Here is an 18,834-nt window from a genome sequence, read left to right on the forward strand (position 1 = left end):
CACAGGTGAGCAGTAAATAGACACATCACCAATTATTTATAAAAAGCAGCTAGTTCCTCAAGACAAAGAGGGAAGCCTCATAATTTTAGGAATGAATCGTCAGTGACTGGAGTGAATGGAAAGAGACTGACGCCTTAAAACTATGAAGGGTACAGAGAATGTTTACAAAGTAATCACAGCTTACTGCGTCTGAATATTTGCACACGTCTACTATAGCCAACATAAATTTCTGACCAGTTTAACAGGTAATATTTGGGTTCTAATTAAGCAAAAGACATGCTAGTCAACTCTAAAGCATTTACATATCAAGAAGAAAACAGCCGAATACATTTGAAAATATTAATTAAAAATTATAATAATGTTTTAGAAACTAACTGAAAAGACTCTATCAACTAAAATTTAATTTCAGCTTTTCTCATTTTAATTTACCAATACTTATTTAAAAATTTAAAAAAATTCAGCTATATAAAATTTTAAATTATTTACTTAAAAAATTCAAACAATAAAACAAATGTAAAAGTAAATCCTCTCCTACCTTATACCTTCAAATTCTAACCTCAAAGAGCATGTTCTTTTTATCAGTCTGGCATGTACATTTCCACATTATCCTATGTATTTATAGCCTAATATATGTGTCTGGGGGTGTTTATGTGTGTGTAAGGTCAGTTTTTTAAAAACAGATCAAAGTACATCATGTTGTGAATTTCCCTCTGTAATGCCAGCATTAAGCATCTATTTAACCATTCTGTAATGATGCATATTAAGAACTTTTTCAGATTTTTGCTTGTAATCTCAAATGCTGTGGAGCATTCCTTGTATGTATATCAGTGAGCACGTGTGAGTATTTATACAGGACGGATTCACTGAAGTGAGATTGCTGCTCAGAGTTTATAAGCATTTTACATTTTGACAGGCGCCTCCAAGTTGTCCTTGAAAGACGCTGTGCCAGTCCGCAGTACTACAGGCAATGTATAAACGTGTCTTTCCCTATGTGCTCCCTACATAGGATGTTACTAATCTTTTATTTTTGTCAATCCAGTGGTTAAAGTGAAATCTCATTTTGGTCAGCATTTATTAGAGTTTGAATTGCTTGCTTAGGTCATTTTTCCATTTTTCCTACTGAGTCATCGGTGTTTTACTTGCTGACTTGTAGTTCTTCCTATACTAGTACCTCTCTGCCCATAATACGTTGCAGGACTGGTGTCAGCTAACCATTTATGGCGGCTTTGCCATATAGAATTTAAACATTTTTATGTAGTCAAATGTTTGGTTGTTTTAGGTGGGAGGGCAAATCCCATCCCTGTTAGTAGAAATGGAAATTCCTCCATTATTTCTTCAAATATTTCTTCTTTCCTGACTCCTTTTCCTGGGACTCCAATTACAAGTATGTTAGACAGCTTCCTGTTGTCCCACAGCTCACTGGGGCGCTAGTCATTTTCTTTCTTTTGGGCTTTTAACTTCTCTTGCTTTGTTGTGAATAGCTTCTACTACTATGTTCAATTGCATTGATCTTTTCTTCTACTGTATCTAATCTGCTGTTACTCCATCCAAGGTACTTTTTTAATGTCAGATACTGTATTTTCTATCTCTAAAAGTTTCATTTGCATCTTTTTTTTTTTGGTTGCATGGCATGGGGATCTAGTTCCCTGACCAGGGATGGAACCTGCACCCCCTGCATTGGAAGGAAGGCATCTTAGCCACTGGACCACCAGGGAATTTCCCCATTTGCATCTTTTTAATATTTTGTTTTCCTCCACTTTCTTAGGCACACGGAATTCATTTAAATAGGTGTTGGTACCATTCTTGCCTACTTAATTCCATCATCTCTGTCATTTCTGGGTTAGCTTCTAAGAATTAGTTTTTCTACTGATTTATGGGTTCCATTTTCCTGCTTTTAAAAAGCCCAGTCTTACTTTATTGGATGTACAGCGCTGTTCACTTTACATTGTTGGGTGGTGGAATTTGTTGCATTCCCCTAAAGAATGCTGTACTTTGTTCTAGTATGTATTTATTTAGGCAAAGTTTGATCCTTTTGGGCTTGCTCTTAAACTTCGTTAGGCCAGGTCCAGAGCAGTCTTTGGCACAAAGCTCATTCACCCTTACTGTTACGAGACATCTTCTGGGGACCGCATGGCCTCCTGTGTGTTGTGAGGTCTTCCGCTCACAGGAGCCTTCTGTGAGCTCAGGATTACTGCCTATGGCTCTATGGAGGCTCTCCCCAACCCCAGGGGGTCCCGATCCTCATACACGCACAGACTCCAATCCCTTTTCCGTCTCTGGAGCTTCTCTCGGGGCAGCCCCTCTTCCCTGGGTCTCTGCCCCACGAAACAAGACCTCTCGGTCTCCCAAGCCCGGCTCGGTGAGACAGCTGGGCTCTCCCTGGATTCTCCCTCCCCGACTGCGGCCCAGACACGCCCCTCGGCGGGAACTGGGAGCAGCTGTGGGCTTCACTTCGTTTGTTTCGCTGACTGTGGTCTACTGTCTAGTTTTCTCGTTGTTTAAGGCATAAGTATAAATCTGGTTTCTGCTACTTCTTCATGGCCAGAAGCAGAAGTCAACTCTGACATATTTTAAAAACATTATGAACAGCCTGGATAATAAAGGCTACCTAGTTCAGTAATTAAATTTGCTCAAACCTCATTACAAATTAGGTACGTTTCACGCCTACCTTAACTGGAAGTAACCTCTGATCTTCAGGAGTCTGCCATCCAATATGATGTTCTGACAGGTTTTAAGCTGTCTTTAGACTTACGAGTTGTATTTGGGCTCCCCGGTGGTAAAGAATCCACTGGCCAATGCAAGAGATAAAAGAGGCGCGGTTCCAACCCTGGGTCGGGAAGATCCCCTGGAGGAGGGCATGGCAGCCCTCTCCAGTGTTCTTGCCCGGAGAATCCCATGCACAGAGGAGCCTGGTGGGCTACAGCCCATGGGATTGCAGAGTTGGATACAACTGACCGCGCACACACACCAGGGCAAAGGGGCTCAAGGGTGGCAGTAAAGACTGATAAAGGCTTGCACTTGAAATAGGCAAAACTTCCTGGGGAGTTCTTTCATTGGATGGGGTTGCATGATGGCACGCAGTTTGTGCCTTATGGGTGTTGGGAAGAAAGAGGCAGATTTTTGGCAGAGGATAGCAGTGAATATTTGAATAATCTAATAAAGACGGGAGACTAAAGCAAACTGAAATCATTAAGTCAAGCTTGACATACAATTCATTCTTCCTTTTAGTTTTCCTTCTAGAAAGTAGGTTCTGTCGCATGTGAAACTCCAAACTCACAGAACTAGAAGCCATTTAAAGATCTTATGCGAGAAACCAAAATGTGTTTTTGCCATCTCAAAGGTTCTCACAGCTTGCAGACCTAGCATGGGCCCCTGGGCTTCAGTTTATTACATTCCGTACAACGATACGCACCGCCTTCAAGTGTTTAAGACGCACAGGCCCTGTGTCTGCACAGTAACTCTGGAAAGGTGGGTCAGAAGCACAGCCTTCACTTCATAAATGAAGACACTGACTTATCTAGTGAATGACAGAGGTGGGCAACAGAACACGCCAACCGTCCTGACATCTTCAGACTCAGCGTGATCTGGTCCCTTTGACCTGCTATGTCATTTAACATGGCGAAGCATAACCTTCGCTGTGGGCACGGTCTGCCTGGCACTGGTGAGTCTAGAAGGAGGTCTGCAGGAAAGACGCATGTGAAGGTGTGTGACTGTGAGTCAGACTCGAGATCTTAGAGCAGTCAGGCAAGAACGCAACAAAGATCAGGGCAACAGCCAGGAGCCGAACAACAGAAACCATCTTACACGGTGCACCAACTCCGGTGTTTTTACTGTCAATCCTGCCCCCCAGGACTTCCCTGGTGGTACAGTGGATGACATCCCGCCTGCCAGTGCAGGGGACATGGGTTCGATCCCTGGTCTGGGAAGGTTCCACCTCCCTCGGAGCAACTAAGCCCGCTCATCACAGCGACTGAGCCACACGCCCAGAGGCCGGGCTCTGCACCGAGGGCAGCCGCCGCCCTGAGGAGGCCGAGACTGCAGCTGCAGGGGAGGCCCCACTCGGCGCGACATCAGAAAGCCCGGGCGCAGCCACGAGGACTCCGCACGGCCAGAATAAATAAAATACAGAAAAACGCCGCCATCCATACACAGGACAAGGACACTAAGAACATCCAAGTGAGATCATCGTGCTGTGTGTCTGATACTGCTTCGGCAGTGGCACTTACAGAACACAGCGCTTTGCATTTAATATATTTTCCAAACTAGATTAGGAAAAGAAGCTGGTCAGCTGCAGCAAGAGGCCCCGGCATTGAGCAGGGCGGTCCTGGCTGAGAACAGCGCCTGCTCCGGCGCGGCTCTGTGCTCAGCCGCAGTTTCAGAGCTGACACCAGCCCCCTTCTGAGAGCTGGCGGGCCACTCCGGCCTTGGCACGCCAGAAGAACAAGAGTCACCGCTTGGCACGTGGAGCGAAATGGAATATTCCAAGGCTGTCCTCGGCCAACAGACGCTAGAGGCTAAGTCATCTGGTTATGGAGAGAATAATAAATAAAGCTCTTGCAAAGTAAAAATAAATCAGAAAGATAGTTTATATTTCCTTCTTTTAAAACTTTTCCTTCCTTTTTTTTTTTTTTAAAAAAAACATTTTGCTGGGTGAAAGAAAGGTTAAAAAAAGTGAAGGAGCAGCGTGGGGAGAAGACAGTCCCTTCAATAATGGTGCTGGGAAAACTGGACACCTGCGTGTAAAAGAATGGACCTGGGGCATCGTCTCACAGCGTAAACAAAAACAAGCTCAACGTGGATTAGAAGCCTAAATGTAAGGCCTGAAGCCATACAACTCCTAGAAGTAAACATAGGAATCCACTCTTTGACGTAAGTCTTAGCGATACTTTTTTGGACCTGTCTCCTCAAGCAAGGGAAGTAAGAGTGAAAATAAACAAACCTAATTAAACTTAAAAGCATTTGCATAGCAAAGGAAACCGTCAACAAAATGAAAAGACAACCTACTAAATGGGAGAAGATACTTGCAGATGAGATGTCTGGTAAGGGGTTAATATCTAAAATATACAAAGAGTTCACACAATTCAACACCAGAAAAACAAACAACCCAATTTAAAAAAAAAAAAAATGGGCAGAAGACCTGAATAGACATTTGTTTCAAAGAGGACATACAGACAGTCAACAGGCACATGAAAAGATGCTTGCAACATCACTCATTATCAGGGAAATATAAATCAAAACCATGAGGTATCACCTCACATCTGTCAGAATGACCACCATCAAAAAGACCACAAACAATAAATGTCGGCAAAGATGTGGGGAAAAGGAAACCTTAATTCACTGTTGGTGGGAATGTAACTTGGTGTAGCCGCTACTGCAAACAGTATGGAGATTTCTCAAAAAATTAAAAATAGAACTACCACATGATCCAGCGATTCCACTCTTAGGTATATATTAGAAGAAAATGAAAACACGACTTCAAAAAGATACATGCACCCCAGTGTTTATAAGAGCATTATTTACAGTTGGCAAGATATGGAAGCAAGCTAAGTGCCCATCAACAGATTGAAGAAGATGTGAGATATATACATATATATACACAATGGAATGCAGCTCAGCCATAAAAAGAATGAAATTCTGCCATCTGCAGCAACACGTGTGGACCTAGAGAAAAGACAGTCAGTGGTGTAAGTCAGAAAAGCAAACACTGTGTGTGTTCATCTATACATGTGGAATCCAAAAAAATAAACAGATGAATATAACAAAACAGAAGCAGCCTCCCAGATGTGGAGTGATTACCAGTAGAGGCGTAGGGGGCGGACATGAAAAGGGAAGGAGATGAAGAAACCCAGACTACTATGTATGGAACAGACAAGCCGTGCTGTGCCGCGCTGAGTGGCTCAGTCGTGTCTGACTCTGAGACCCCGTGGACTGTAGCCCGCCGGGCTCCCCTGTCCACGGAATTCTCCAGGCAAGAGTACTGGAGTGGGTTTCCACGCCCTCCTCCAGGGGGTCTTCCCAACCCAGGGATGGAACCTGTGTTTCCTACATCAGCAGGTGGATTCTTTACCTGCTGAGCCATCATGTTTTAAAAATGCATTCAGTTTTAAAATTTACATAAAGTAAAACCCACGCTGGGCTTCCCAGGTGTCCACGGTGAGGAATGTGCCCGCAGTGCAGGAGACGTGGGTTTGATCCCTGGGTCGGGAAGATCCCCTGGAGGAGGCATGGCAACCCACTCCAGTATTCTTGCCTGGAGAATCCCATGGACAGAGGAGTCTGGAGGCCTACAGTCCATGGGGTCACAAAGAGTTGCACACGGCTTAGAGACTAAACAGCAGCAGCAAAATCCACGCTATGTCTTTTGAAAAGCAGGTACAGGTGTTTCTGACAGTAAATATCATTAGAATGATTCCATCTCCCAATGAGTATTAACAAACCATGACATCATAGATATGGACAGAGTGGGGAGGGAAGTCTGAATTTCAAAAGAAAGTAACCAACCAAGAAATAGAACTTGGAGTTTCAAAAGTGGCATTGAGTGAAAATCTAAGAGCATTACACAGACTATTTTCAGTTACTTAACAATCTCATCATTTCCATTGAGACATATTCTAAGTGTAGAAAAGACACCCGGAGCAAATCCCTGCCTGGGAATAACAGCGGGAACCTTTCCGTGTGTGTGGAGGCCTGGAGACCACAGGATAGCTGGACAACAGACAGGGAAAATACATCTTGTTGGAACAAAACCGCCAAGCAAAGCCTGACACAGTGATGTCTCTCCTGGCAGAGCTGTAAATAAACCCAGGGAGAGAATGCTGGGTCATTACGAAATGCTCCCCTTGGACCTACCACAAGAGAAATTTTAATCTCTTATTCTATGCCTCACTCTGCCAAAAGAGAGTCAAATGATTTGCAATAAAATACTTATGCTCAATAAAATAATTACCACAGAAATAGAGTAAGTCATAATAAAGCGAGAGGACAGAGGTGTAGAAAAGCAGCGGGGATGATTAGCGTGTGTGCTCATCTCAAGGGTTAACGGAGCGATTGTGCCTGAGCATTACATTAGTGCTGGACTACCTCAGACCAGAGTGAAAATAAAGATGTGCCTACAGAAGAACAGAGGCCTCATTTAAAGAGTGAGACACTTCCTACTGGCCCTAAACTTTAAAGACAAAACAAAACACCCACCAGGAGAGGTTATTTAGGGGAACAGGAAAGACCTTTGACCTAAAAGATACAAGTCTTGCATAATCCCTTCCCTATCATTTAAAACATAACTTGCTTTACCCTGAACCGAGGGGCATGAACGAGTCCTTTTTCATCACTGCAATCTTATCTTTAAATGATCTTAATTTAAGAAATAATTAAAGAGGACCTCCCTGGTGGTCCAGGGGTAAGGAATCTGCCTGCCAATGCAGGGGACACTGGCTGGATCCCTGGTCTGGGAAGATCCCACATGCGGCAGAGCAACTGAGCCCGTGGGTACCACAAGTACTGAAGCCCGTGCCCTGCACGAGAAGCCACGCAGGGAGAAGCCCCTGCATCTCAACCACGGGCAGCGCCCGCTTCCTGCAGCTGGAGAACGCCCGAGCGGCAGCCAAGACCCAGCTCAGCCAAAAAGAGAAGTCAGTAAGTAAATACAAAATTTTTAAAAAGAAGGAAGAAAAAGTTCATTAAAATCTAGCCTAAATGTTCCTGTTTCTTCAGAAATTTCTCAAGTAAGGGAAAGACAGTCTTTGAATCACTGGTTGGATAGAGAGTTCCAAGTGAAAGTCACATTTCCATGTGAGTAAAGATGGCGTTTGTTTATATTAAGGGTCTGCTTCACTTTTCAATTTCTTATTTGTGTTTTCAAAGCCTTTCACTGACAAGGATGGAACAGGAATTTCAACAGCTTTAGCCAATATTCAAAAGAACATCAAATGTCAGAGATCTGAAGATAAGTTAGGGGGAGAAACACACCTGAAATCTAGAAAATTTAGTAAATTTTACACTGAGAAATACATTCATTAACTGATTTTAGTGGAGGAAGACGTCAGTTTGGGGAGAGTGTAGAAATGGATAAACACTCGTTCTGACCACTCCACTATGTTTCTCTAAGGAAAAAGGAGATGAAAGCTGATTTCTAAAAAGGAAAACCCCTGCGTGACATTTTCCAAAAAGTAAAATGAAGAGAATTTCCATCAAAAGTTAATATATATAGCAGCTTTTCAATGAGATCGACTTGTAAACAAATAAATTAGAGGTTTTTTATTACAGAGACAGCAAGAGACTTGATAACAAAAACTGGTAGCAACTGCTGATCCACATTCAGATTTATATTAAGGGGCAAGAAAATAGGCACAGGAAATGTTAAGCAGAAGCAGGTCAAAGCCAGGGCTAAGAGTTGAGGTCAGTGAGTCTAAATTTACACCAGATGAGACAAACTTAAAGAACAAGTATACTTTCCTGAGTCTCACTGAACTGAATCTTCACTTGTAGCTCAGTCAGTAAAGAGTCTACCTGCAGTGCAGGAGACCTGGGTTCGATCCCTAGGTCGGGAAGATCCCCTGGAGAAGGAAATGGCAAGCCACTCCAGTATTCTTGCCTGGAGAATCCCATGGACAGAGGAGCCTGGCGGGCTACAGTCCACGGGGTCGCAGAGAGTCAGACACGACTTGGCGACTAAACCACCACCACCACTGAACTGAAGTTTGCAGAGCCTCAAACGGAAATTAAATATTTCCCTTTAAATAATAGTTGATTTATGAAAAATTTAGTAAGTATGTGTTATTTTTTATAAGAAAACACAATAAAGATAATTCTATGTGAAAAAAGAAAAAGCCACTCCAGATACACAGTCAAGGAGTATATACCTCTAGAACCCTTTTCTTCTTCACTTGAGGTATCTTCATCCACACTGTGAAGACACACATGGCCTGAACCGGGTTCCCCAAATGCAACTTCTGCATATAAGTCAAAGGCCTCTTCGCCTAGTTACAATAACTGTGCCTTTAAATCAGCTTTCCAGAGAACTGGACAGACAAGCAAACAAAACCCTCCCACGAACAGTCATCTTTCACTTAGAAACTTTTACCAGATTGGACCTGTACAGGCTATTTAGAACTCAGATGTGATTGCTGTTGTTCAGTTGTCCAGTCGTGTCCAGCCCTTTGCGACCCCATGGACTGCAGCACTCCAGGCTTTTCCATCCCTCAGCATCTCCTGAAGCTTGTCCAAGTTCATGTCCTTTGCATCTGTGATGCCGTCCAGCCATCTCATCCTCTGACGCCCTCTTCTTCTGCCCTCAGTCTTTCCCAGCATCAGGGACTTTTCCAGTGAGTCAGCTCTTCCCATCTGATGACCAAATACTGGAGCTTCAGCTTCAACATCAGTCCTTCCAGTGAATATTCAGGATTGATTTGCTTTAGGAGTGTCTGGTTGGATTTCCTCGCAGTCCAAGGGACTCTCAGGAGTCTCCTCCAGCACCACAGTTCAAAAGCACCAGTTCTTCGGCACTCTGCCTTCTTTACCATCCAGCTCTCACAACCATACGTGACCACTGGGAAGACCACAGCCTTGACTATATGGACCTCTGTTGGCAGAGTAATGTGTCTGCTCTAGACAGTCAACACACTGTCTAGGTTTGTCATCATTTTCCTGCTGAGAAGCAATCTCTTATGATTTCATGGCTGCCATCACCGTCTGCAGTGATTCTGAGCCCAAGGAGAGGAGCTCTGTCACTGCTTCCACCTTTTCCCTTCTATTTGCCGTGAGTCAGGGGGCTGATGCCATGGTCTTAGTTTATTATTTCATCTTAAGCCGGCTCTTTCACTCTCCTCCTTCACCCTCATCAAGAGGCTCTTTAGTTCCTCTTTGCTTCCTGTCATTAGAGTGATATCACCCGCGTATCTGAGGTTGTTGATGTTTCTCCCGCCTATCTTGATTCCAGCTTGTAACTCACCCAGCATTTCGCCCAGCATTTCTCATGACGTGCTCAGCATATAGATTAAACAGACAGGGTGACAGCAGACAACCCTGTTTCCTCTCCTCTCGATCTTGAACCAATCAGTTGTTCCATACTGGGTTCTAACAGGTTGTTTCTCGACCTGCATACAGGTTTCTCAGGAGACAGGTAAGATGGTCTGGTATTTCCATCTCTCTAAGAGCTTCCCACAGCTTGCCATGATCCACATAGGCAAAGGCGTTAGTGTACTTGATGAAACAGAGATAGATGTTTTTCTGAAATCCCCTAGCTTTCTCTATCATCCAGCAAATGTTGGCAATTTGATCTCTAGTTCCTCTTCCTTTTCTAAACCCAGCTTGGACATCTGGAAGTTCTTGGTTTGCATAATATTGAAGCCTAGCGTGTAAGATTTTAAGCGTGACCTTACTACCACGGGAGATGAGTGCAACTGCCCGATGGTTAGCACATTCTTTAGTACTACCCCTCTTGGGAATCGGGGTGAGGATTGACCTTTTCCAGTCCTGTGGCCACTGTTGGGTCTTCCAGATTTGCTGACAAAATGAATGCAAAACCATGAAGGCATCATCTTTTAGGGATTTGAATAGTTAGGCTGGAATCTGATCACGTCCACTAGCTTTATTAACAGCAGCGCTTCTTAAGGCCACTTGACTTTGCACTCCAGAATATCTGGCTCTGGGTGACTAACACCACCATTGTGGTAATCCGGTTTATTAAGATCTTCTTTTATACAGTTTTATATGTGTATTCCTTCCATCTCTTCTTGATCTCTTTAGCGTCTACTAGGTCTCTCCCATTTTTATCCTTCCCTAGTAGCTCAGATGTGATTAATCCCAAGCCTAAGCTAGTCATGGTATTCGGAATGTGACTCCACTGAAAAGATGCATTCTCTGCAGACACAGACATATTCTGGACAAGGCTGAAGTCAGGGCTAGGGTTAATACAGCAACCTTATGTGACCTTTCCCTAGATAACACATGCCCAGAGTAAGTGTATCCTTCTACAGAGGACCAGGGTGGCTGGCGCTCTTGTGTGCCTTTGCCCCAGGGAAGCAGGGTTATTCATTCATACACTGTAGCTGGGTGCTCTCTTCCAGAGTGTTTCTTCTAAAAACCTAATGCTGGCATCCAAAGCTCAATATACTATAGAGACATCTCCTTGGACTTCCCTGGTGGCATGGTGCATGAGAATCCACCTGCCAATGCAGGGGACACGGGTTCAGTCCCTGGTCTGGGAGGATCCCACAAGCCCGGGGGCCACAACTGCTGAGCCCGTGAGCCGGGAGCCTGGGCTCTGCACGAGAGAAACCTCTGCTGTGAGACGCCCCCCATCGCGATGAAGAGGAGCCCCGCGCGCCACAACGAGAAGAAGCCCGCGCGCAGCAACCCAGGCCTAGTGCGGCCAACAGAAGGGACTGTCCGGTTAAAAAACAGAAGAAAAAAGGCCTCTCCATTATACCAGTTTCCCTCGTGGATCTGAACTGACTGTGGATGAGTACGTTCCCACCGCGGGGGCCGGTCTGCACACGAGTGGGGGGCGGGGCCTGGGGCGATGGAGGGGCTCTCCGCCGACGTGACGTCACCCCACCAGGGCCCACCTGCTGTCCTGCCCACACGCACACGGCGGCAGGCTGCTGTCAGCGGGCCCGGGCACCTGTATCGCAAACAATATGACTTATTTGGGGTGATGGGGGGGTTCCCTGACAGCTCAGTTGGTGAAGAATCTGCCTGCAATGCAGGAGACCCCGGTTCAGTTCTTAGGTTGGGAAGATCCCCTGGAGAAGGGAAAGGCTCCCCACTGCAGTATTCTGGCCTGGAGAATTCCGTGGACCACATGGGGTTGCAAAGAGTCAGACACGACTGAGCGACTTTCACTTCACTTCACCTCACAGGAAAGGCAGTGCTGAATTAGGGGGAAAAACTCTGTACTTTTAAGAAAAAACAAATGGAGACAATCATTATTCAAGTTTGAAAATGCTTCACTTGGTTTCTTAGAATATTCTTCTGCAGAAGGTTCTTCAAATACACCTAAAATATAGTGATTTGCAATTTTTCCACCAGGAACACACCTGTCATTGAAAGACACATGCCTGTGGTTTAAAGGAACTCCTATACTACTTAATGTTCAAATTTCTCACTAACATGACACAAACCAGAAATTTAACACCCATAATAAGCATAGGGCTCCAGGATCTCTTAAAGGACAAACAGACACAGGAGAAAAAGGGAAAGATGATATTGCTGTTGGGTAGGAATAATTAGTCTGCATTTTAGAAGCACCTTCTTTTTAAAATAAGAATTATTGCATGTGCTGTTACTGAGCGCCCTTGCCTGGGTCAGATATTGACTGGACGGTGAGTTAGAATGGAAGAAGAAGTTGGGACTTCCCAGGCGGCCCAGTGGTCAAGATCTGCCTTGCGGTCCCTGGTCACGGAACCAAGATCCTGCTTGCCTCTGAGGGACGCAGCCTGTAAGCCGCAACCAGAGAGCCCGCGCACCTCAAGGACAGACCTGAGAGATCAGTGAGGATCCGAGCGCTGTAACGAAGACCTGACATGGCCAAGTAAGTCAGTAAATACTGAAAAACAGAAAGCAAGGGGAAGTACAGACGACTAGTGAGCTGTAAGGGGGCTAGACGCTGGTGGGGTTACGTTAAGTCTTCAGACTTTCCTAACAATGGTATTTTCCGAAGGTAACACAATCTCAAATACTCAAATTAAAAAGGCAAAACATTAAATCATCTAATGTTTTGTCTACATAAGTGAATTTCTGGGCAATTAGAGGATTTTTATTAAATGTTTCAGAATTATAAAATTTCCATATTAATAACAATAAGGGTATGGTCAACAATTTCAAACAGGTGTCACTTAAATAGCTTATCTTCATTTCTCCTTATAAAACAAGACTTTATTCAGTGGCCTATCTTCCACATTTGTTTCTGAAGGCAACACACATTGCACCCTTCAGAAATGAGTATTAACCTATCTCTGAGGCAAAAACCTGTGCTGAAGCTGGCGGTTTCCATTTCTTTTAAAAAGGGTTAGCATGAAAATGAATTGTAGAAAGCAGTACTATCTGAGACTAGTTAGCCTGTCTAAAAAGGCACTTGCTAACCTGTAAAGATACCCCAACCCCAATATAAAGGTACGTTTTGAACCTAGATTAGGTGAGGGATACATTAGGGTTCGTGATAATCATTTTCTCTATTTTTCTGAATGTGAAAAACCCACTTTCACTCCTTTCCTTGGTAAAGCAGAGTCTCCAGGGTGCCCAGTCTAAACATTTACCAGTGTTTCCTATGTGTGCTTAAAGGGATTGGGTCTTCACTCATGTAAAATTTCCACAATTCATTAAAAAGCCTACTAATCCAGCTAACCTTCTTAACTGCCCTGAAATGATGAGACTTTGACTGGACACGCTGTCCAAGGACACACCAGTCAGACTCCTTACAGAGGATGAGGGGATGACCTCATGATGGGTCGAGAAGAGAGCGGACTGGATTGCCCCGGGTCCGCTCCCCGCTTTAGGAACGCGGAGAGCAGCTCCTCCTGGTCAGAGAAGGAAGCGGAAGCCAGAGCAGAAGCCGGTGACAAACATAAGGATGTGTTCTCATCGCTACCACCGGCAGCAGCTCCCCCGACTGCCCTTTGCCTAAGTTGTGAAGATGAAACTTCACTGGCACATTTGAAGTTCTGCTCTTCCCACGTATCAGCAAATAACAGTAAAGTCTAGTTTTTGCTGTTTCAAAAGAACCAGCCCTACTAAGGCAATGGGTTTAACTAGGAAAGCAACAAAGCTTCGGAAGGTTAGCATTTTTGGACAATGATCTATCAAAAAATAATAAACAGCAAATGTTCTTTTTAACCTAGGCACTTCGGCTGTTCAGGAAAGACAGCCAAGAGATGGTCGTGTTAGATAAACACTCGTTTACACCAAGGAGAAACACTCAAGGCAGGTTGGCACACTTGTGCCTTCGCCTCTCACCTACACGCTGAAGCCCCCAGTCTCTCCCTGCCAGCTCTTCATCTCAAAGACAATCCTTTTCACTTGTTTCACTACATGGCAGTCCGAAGTCCAAACCCATGGTTAGGTTAATTTAAACTCTCCTTTATCATTCTGTATTTCCTAGAAAATCATTCTTGGACAAAATGCTGCACCCAACTGGATCTTTTAGTTTCATTATTAAATAGCAAAATACCTTGTAAGGCAACTATAAAGGATGCCTTTCTACAGAAGGACAAAGTAGGGAAACAACCCTTTTAATGGCACTTAAACGTCACATTTATAAACATACATATCGAGGTGAATATCTCAGAATTGCTATTTTCTGTTTTTTTTTAAGCCTAATTTATGATGGTATAAAATAATTTCTGTGAAACTTAATTCACACAGCTGAAATATTATTTTCTTTAATGATGCACATTCCCTGATTTTATTCATCCTTCTCAATGAAGCCTCAGTTTTTCTAGAGCCTCCACACCCTACACAGCATGTTTCCAAACTGATCTGAGTAAGCCTATGGGCACCACGGGAGCAGGGTCCCTGGGAGGCAGCAGTGACTCCCGAGCCAGAACCGAGGCCCTCACACAGTACATTCTGTGAGCTTTATTGACTCTCGGGTATTCAAAACACCAGGTAGACTGATTTAACGACATACAACTACAGCTTTGTTTTTCTTGTATGAGGTGCCTGAGAGGATAAATGACTGCAAATTATAGACTATCTATATCCATATTTGGAAGTCCTGATTAGAATGACTTTTGGAATTCAGCATGTAATATTCTCAAAGGGAAGCCAAATCTTCACAAAGAAAATAGCTTGAAGTTAGCTGTATGTTGCACCATGTCTATCTACTTTTTAAGCTTCTCACTTGAATAAAAAGTCAAAGGCATCAGAAGAAATCTGATGTCTACACAGCCATCTGTAATGTCTGTTTTAGAAACATCAACGTTTCTTTTTGGCATTCCTGCTAAGATAGCCTGCTTTGAAAATAGGTAGGTTATAATTTTTGCAGTTTTCTCTAAATTTCAGTGAAATAAATTATTCTCTGCCAGTTCTCAACTGCAGGAGTAGAAAGGTTTGTGTTGCTGTCGTGAGCAATGGAATCCTCTTAAATTCCATTTAGGTAGCTCTCATCTGTCTAAGAGCTCACCAACTTAGTGTAAATAATCACACAAACATCTCTGTTAAAATAATTAATCCTATTTTATGGTCCCCACCACTCAGCAGTCACTAGCAACTAAAATTTTTAAATATTTAATAGCAACACAATTTACCATGTAACTATAACCAGGTCAAAGACAAGCAATTAATAACAATCAAAGTTAAGATACCTGACACAACTGGTGGATAAGGATTATATTTGTTGTTTAAATTAAACCGTCTGTAAGAGATCTGAAACCAAGGGCAGTGATGCCGGGGAAGGGGGCGTTTGAACACTATGGACAGGCCACGGGGAGACAGTCCTTCCTCCACTGAATCCATCGGGAAGGACCAGAGCTCTTACCAGCGACAGTGCAGCTATGTGCACCCTCAGCTTCCTCGCTGTGCCAAGACAGAGGGTTGATTAGCTGCCGTTCTTAGATCTACTTGTTCTAATAAAGATTTGCATAAATCAAAGACCGGGAGTAACCAACCCGATTCTGATGTGGAAGGTGATGGCGGGAGGTGGTGGGTGTGACGTCTGTGAGTGTGCTCAGAGCACCTTCTGGCTTGCCCGGGGCAGCTCTGCCTGCTTGAGAAGTGGGGGATGAGGACCTCGTGGCTGTTTCTGAATGCGGGGCCCTGCTGTCCAGGCTCTCCACAGGCAGCCTATCGTCTGACGCAGATGACCGCGAATGAAATACAGGTGCATTTGCAAAGAACTCAGTATGGGTCTTTAGAGACCATGTATAGAAAATTCATAATCACCATTTCATTTTCTTATGCCTAAAAATTTCTGTCAATAATTCTTCAATATCAAATACTCTGTTTTCCAATTTCTGATTATCTCCTAAGAGCCATATGTCTTGGGGGGAATTTTTTTCACAATGCAGCATCAAAATCACATTATGAATCAAACAGCTTCATCAGAGGACAAGAATCTCATGACATCTCCTGAGGCAGGCACTATCATTAAGCCTATTTTACAGACAAGAAGACTGAGGCAGAGAGGAGTCAGTAATCTGATGATCACAGTCAGAATCAAGGAGAAAGCTTAGCAGTTAAGCAGAAATTTAGAGCAACAAAAGACCTGGATGGTTCTATTAAGAACATGCCGCAGAAATAGAGGCTTAGGTACAAATGAACTGAGAGCGTGGAACAAAAAAGTTTATAACCACCAAGCTGTCTTTCCAAAATTCCCCCATATTATGAAATGCCAGCATCTCCCATTTCAGCATTTAGGGAAAAACAACAGCAACAACGGAAGAATCAAACAAGTTCATAAACCTTTCAAAAGCAACAGGAGCGCAGCAGAAAGAACAACTGCGATTAGTAAAACGATGCCAGATGATAAGAAGATTTATGAAAAAGAGATTAATATTTCTGGACATTACTCTGTGAATAAAGCCTCTGGGACAGGAAACTGTTGACCTTTTTTTATTTCATAATGGTCAGTGTTTTCAGGATAGTTCATTTTGTGTGAGGGAAAGCACCCGTTATTAATATTTATAGGCCTGAAGACCATTACACAGGCAGGTTTTAAATAACAAATAGATTTCATATAAAGAATATGCTAAAACAGCTAAGCGTTTGAAAAAAGCCACAAAACAGCAAAAACAAACTTTAAAAGATGAAATTAAGTAGAAGAGAGCTTAAATGTTATATATGCTTGAGAAGAGAGTGTTTACAAATAGAAGCATTCCATGAAGAAATGGAAACGTGTTTAGAACTGTAAATTTTAGCGACTTCTGGATGAAACGTGCTCATTGAGCAGGACCGCCGTCAGGGGATCTGGGAGGCTGGGGCTGGCCTTTGTTTTTATCAAAAAACACGTATTTATTTATTTCGGCTGCACTGGGTCTCAGCTGCAGCATGAGGCGCTCCTTCCTCAGTCGGGGATGGAGACCGCCCGGACACTGGGAGCGCGGAGTCCCTGGTGCGGACCCCTGGGCTTCTCTATTGCCCCGGCTCTCTGCTCCCGGCAGCGGTCACGGCCATCCGCCGGCGGCCAGCCCTGCCTGGGCAAGCAGGCGCTGCGGCGGCCCAGGGGCCCCCTGCGAAGCGTGGCCAGCCTGCTGAGGCCCGCAGGGAGGTCCCCCCACCGCGGCCTCGGGGATGGAGCGCCCTGGGCACCCTCAAGGGCCTGCGCGCTGTCGGACATCGCTGTCTGAGCCATCCTTCCCAAGAGATAAGGTCTCAGCACTCCTATCACACAGCGTTCCAGTTTATGGACAGGAATTCAGGACTAGGCTTTCTTCGGATGAAAAATCCCAATGTGTCAGTTGCTGAGGAGGTGGTGTTAGAGACAGTATTCAATTCTATCTTCTCTTGGTTAAATGCAGCCTCGTGGGAACAGATCGCATCTAATCTATGTATATCTGGAGTCCTAAATACTCTGGGAAATAACATCAAGAGCAACCCATTACTGTTTACAATGGGTTTTCACATACAAGATCTTGTTTTAAACTCACAGGAATCCTGTGACTTAGGTACAGCTGAGGATAATCTCTGTTTTATACAAGAAACGGAGGCTGAGCAAAGTTAAATGGCTGGTACAAGGTCACACTGGTAATAAACAGTGCAGCTGGTTTTGAAATCTACATTTGCTGACTCTCACTATCAAGCAAGACAGGGTGTGTAGCCTTACCCTGAAACATTTGCTTTGAATGGGCCAAATTCTTGGAAGAGATAAATATAAATTAAGAGAAAAGCATGCAAAAAGATGACCTCCTCCCCTCTCCCCCCCAGTTTATGTAGGGACAAGAGTGATAGCCCTCACAAAGTTGGTTAAACCTGTATCTTTATGCAAAACCTACTTCTGAGCTGACAGCATTTCTGGTGTGAAAACAGCTGCATGGACTCAGTGCAGGAAAGTCCTTATTCATATTCTATTAAACTTACATTTGTGATCACGTGAAAATAGGCCAGACTGAAGTTCAACATAAGTCTAGAGAGAAACATTGACAGAGAATGGAGGGAAGGGTATCAGAAGACAATGTGAAATAAACCCACTGAACAAAACAATGGACATTTTGACTTGTTTTGGGTAACTTCTTTTTAAGACTCTAGAAGTGTGAACAGAAACATACCTATAATGAGGTACCAATTAGAAATCTTTTTTTATGTGTGTTAAAGGATGAACATTTAGTTTGTTACCACGTATTTTACAGATAGGAATCTATTCTGATACCAAATAAGCCATCTCTAGTTGGTGAAACTTAAGGAACATTATTAGCTTTAGGCTTTTTCTTAATATACATAGCATGATCTACAAAATCTATTTGTTTATGGAATTTTGTTTCCACCAAGGATGATTTTGATACATATATATTTTTTTCTGTGGAATGTATCTGTAATTTCCTGTGTCACAGAAAAAGGAAACTAATTTATGGAACAGAAACCTTTCAACTGTTGAGAGAAAGTTGTTCTGGAACGCAGGAGAACAGTCAGGGTGACGGGGTCCATTTCTGCTAACGTGGTTCCCACTGGGGTAAGGCTGTCTCTTGGCACCAAGTGTTCTAAGTGTGACCTGACACCTTATTCCATGTATAAGAAATTTATCTTGTGGTCAAAACTGCCTCATAGATGGCAGAGTCTCAAAAATTTATTTTGCTTTCTTTTTTTCCCTGAGATATAACTGAAACACAAAACTGAGTTTAAGGTGTACAGCATAATAACTTCACACCAAAAGTTTCTTGAATAAGTGACTCACCTCTCCGAAATAAA

At 43.6% G+C, this 18,834-nt stretch overlaps 1 protein-coding gene across 4 annotated transcripts in view; it reads right to left on the reverse strand.

Moving 5' to 3' along the window:
* The window catches only part of LOC122432588 (ubiquitin-conjugating enzyme E2 E2), a 188,212-nt gene that overhangs the window by 33,084 nt on the left and 136,294 nt on the right, over nucleotides 1–18,834 (reverse strand). Inside the window, exons 4-5 of one of the 4 annotated variants that reach the window (XM_043454608.1) lie at nucleotides 18,010–18,055; nucleotides 12,737–17,503 (exon numbers count right to left, since the gene is read on the reverse strand). The exons of 2 other annotated variants lie outside the window; for them this stretch is intronic. In XM_043454608.1, coding sequence (XP_043310543.1) covers nucleotides 18,045–18,055 — 11 coding nt within the window. In that variant the 3' untranslated portion in view covers nucleotides 12,737–17,503; nucleotides 18,010–18,044. Of the gene's footprint in view, nucleotides 1–12,736; nucleotides 18,056–18,834 lie in introns of those variants that run through there. One more of the 4 variants, XM_043454607.1, reaches the window with a different exon arrangement.

The sequence above is a fragment of the Cervus canadensis genome, chromosome 31 (genome assembly GCF_019320065.1).
Source record: "Cervus canadensis isolate Bull #8, Minnesota chromosome 31, ASM1932006v1, whole genome shotgun sequence".
In the NCBI taxonomy this organism is placed as follows: domain Eukaryota; kingdom Metazoa; phylum Chordata; class Mammalia; order Artiodactyla; family Cervidae; genus Cervus; species Cervus canadensis.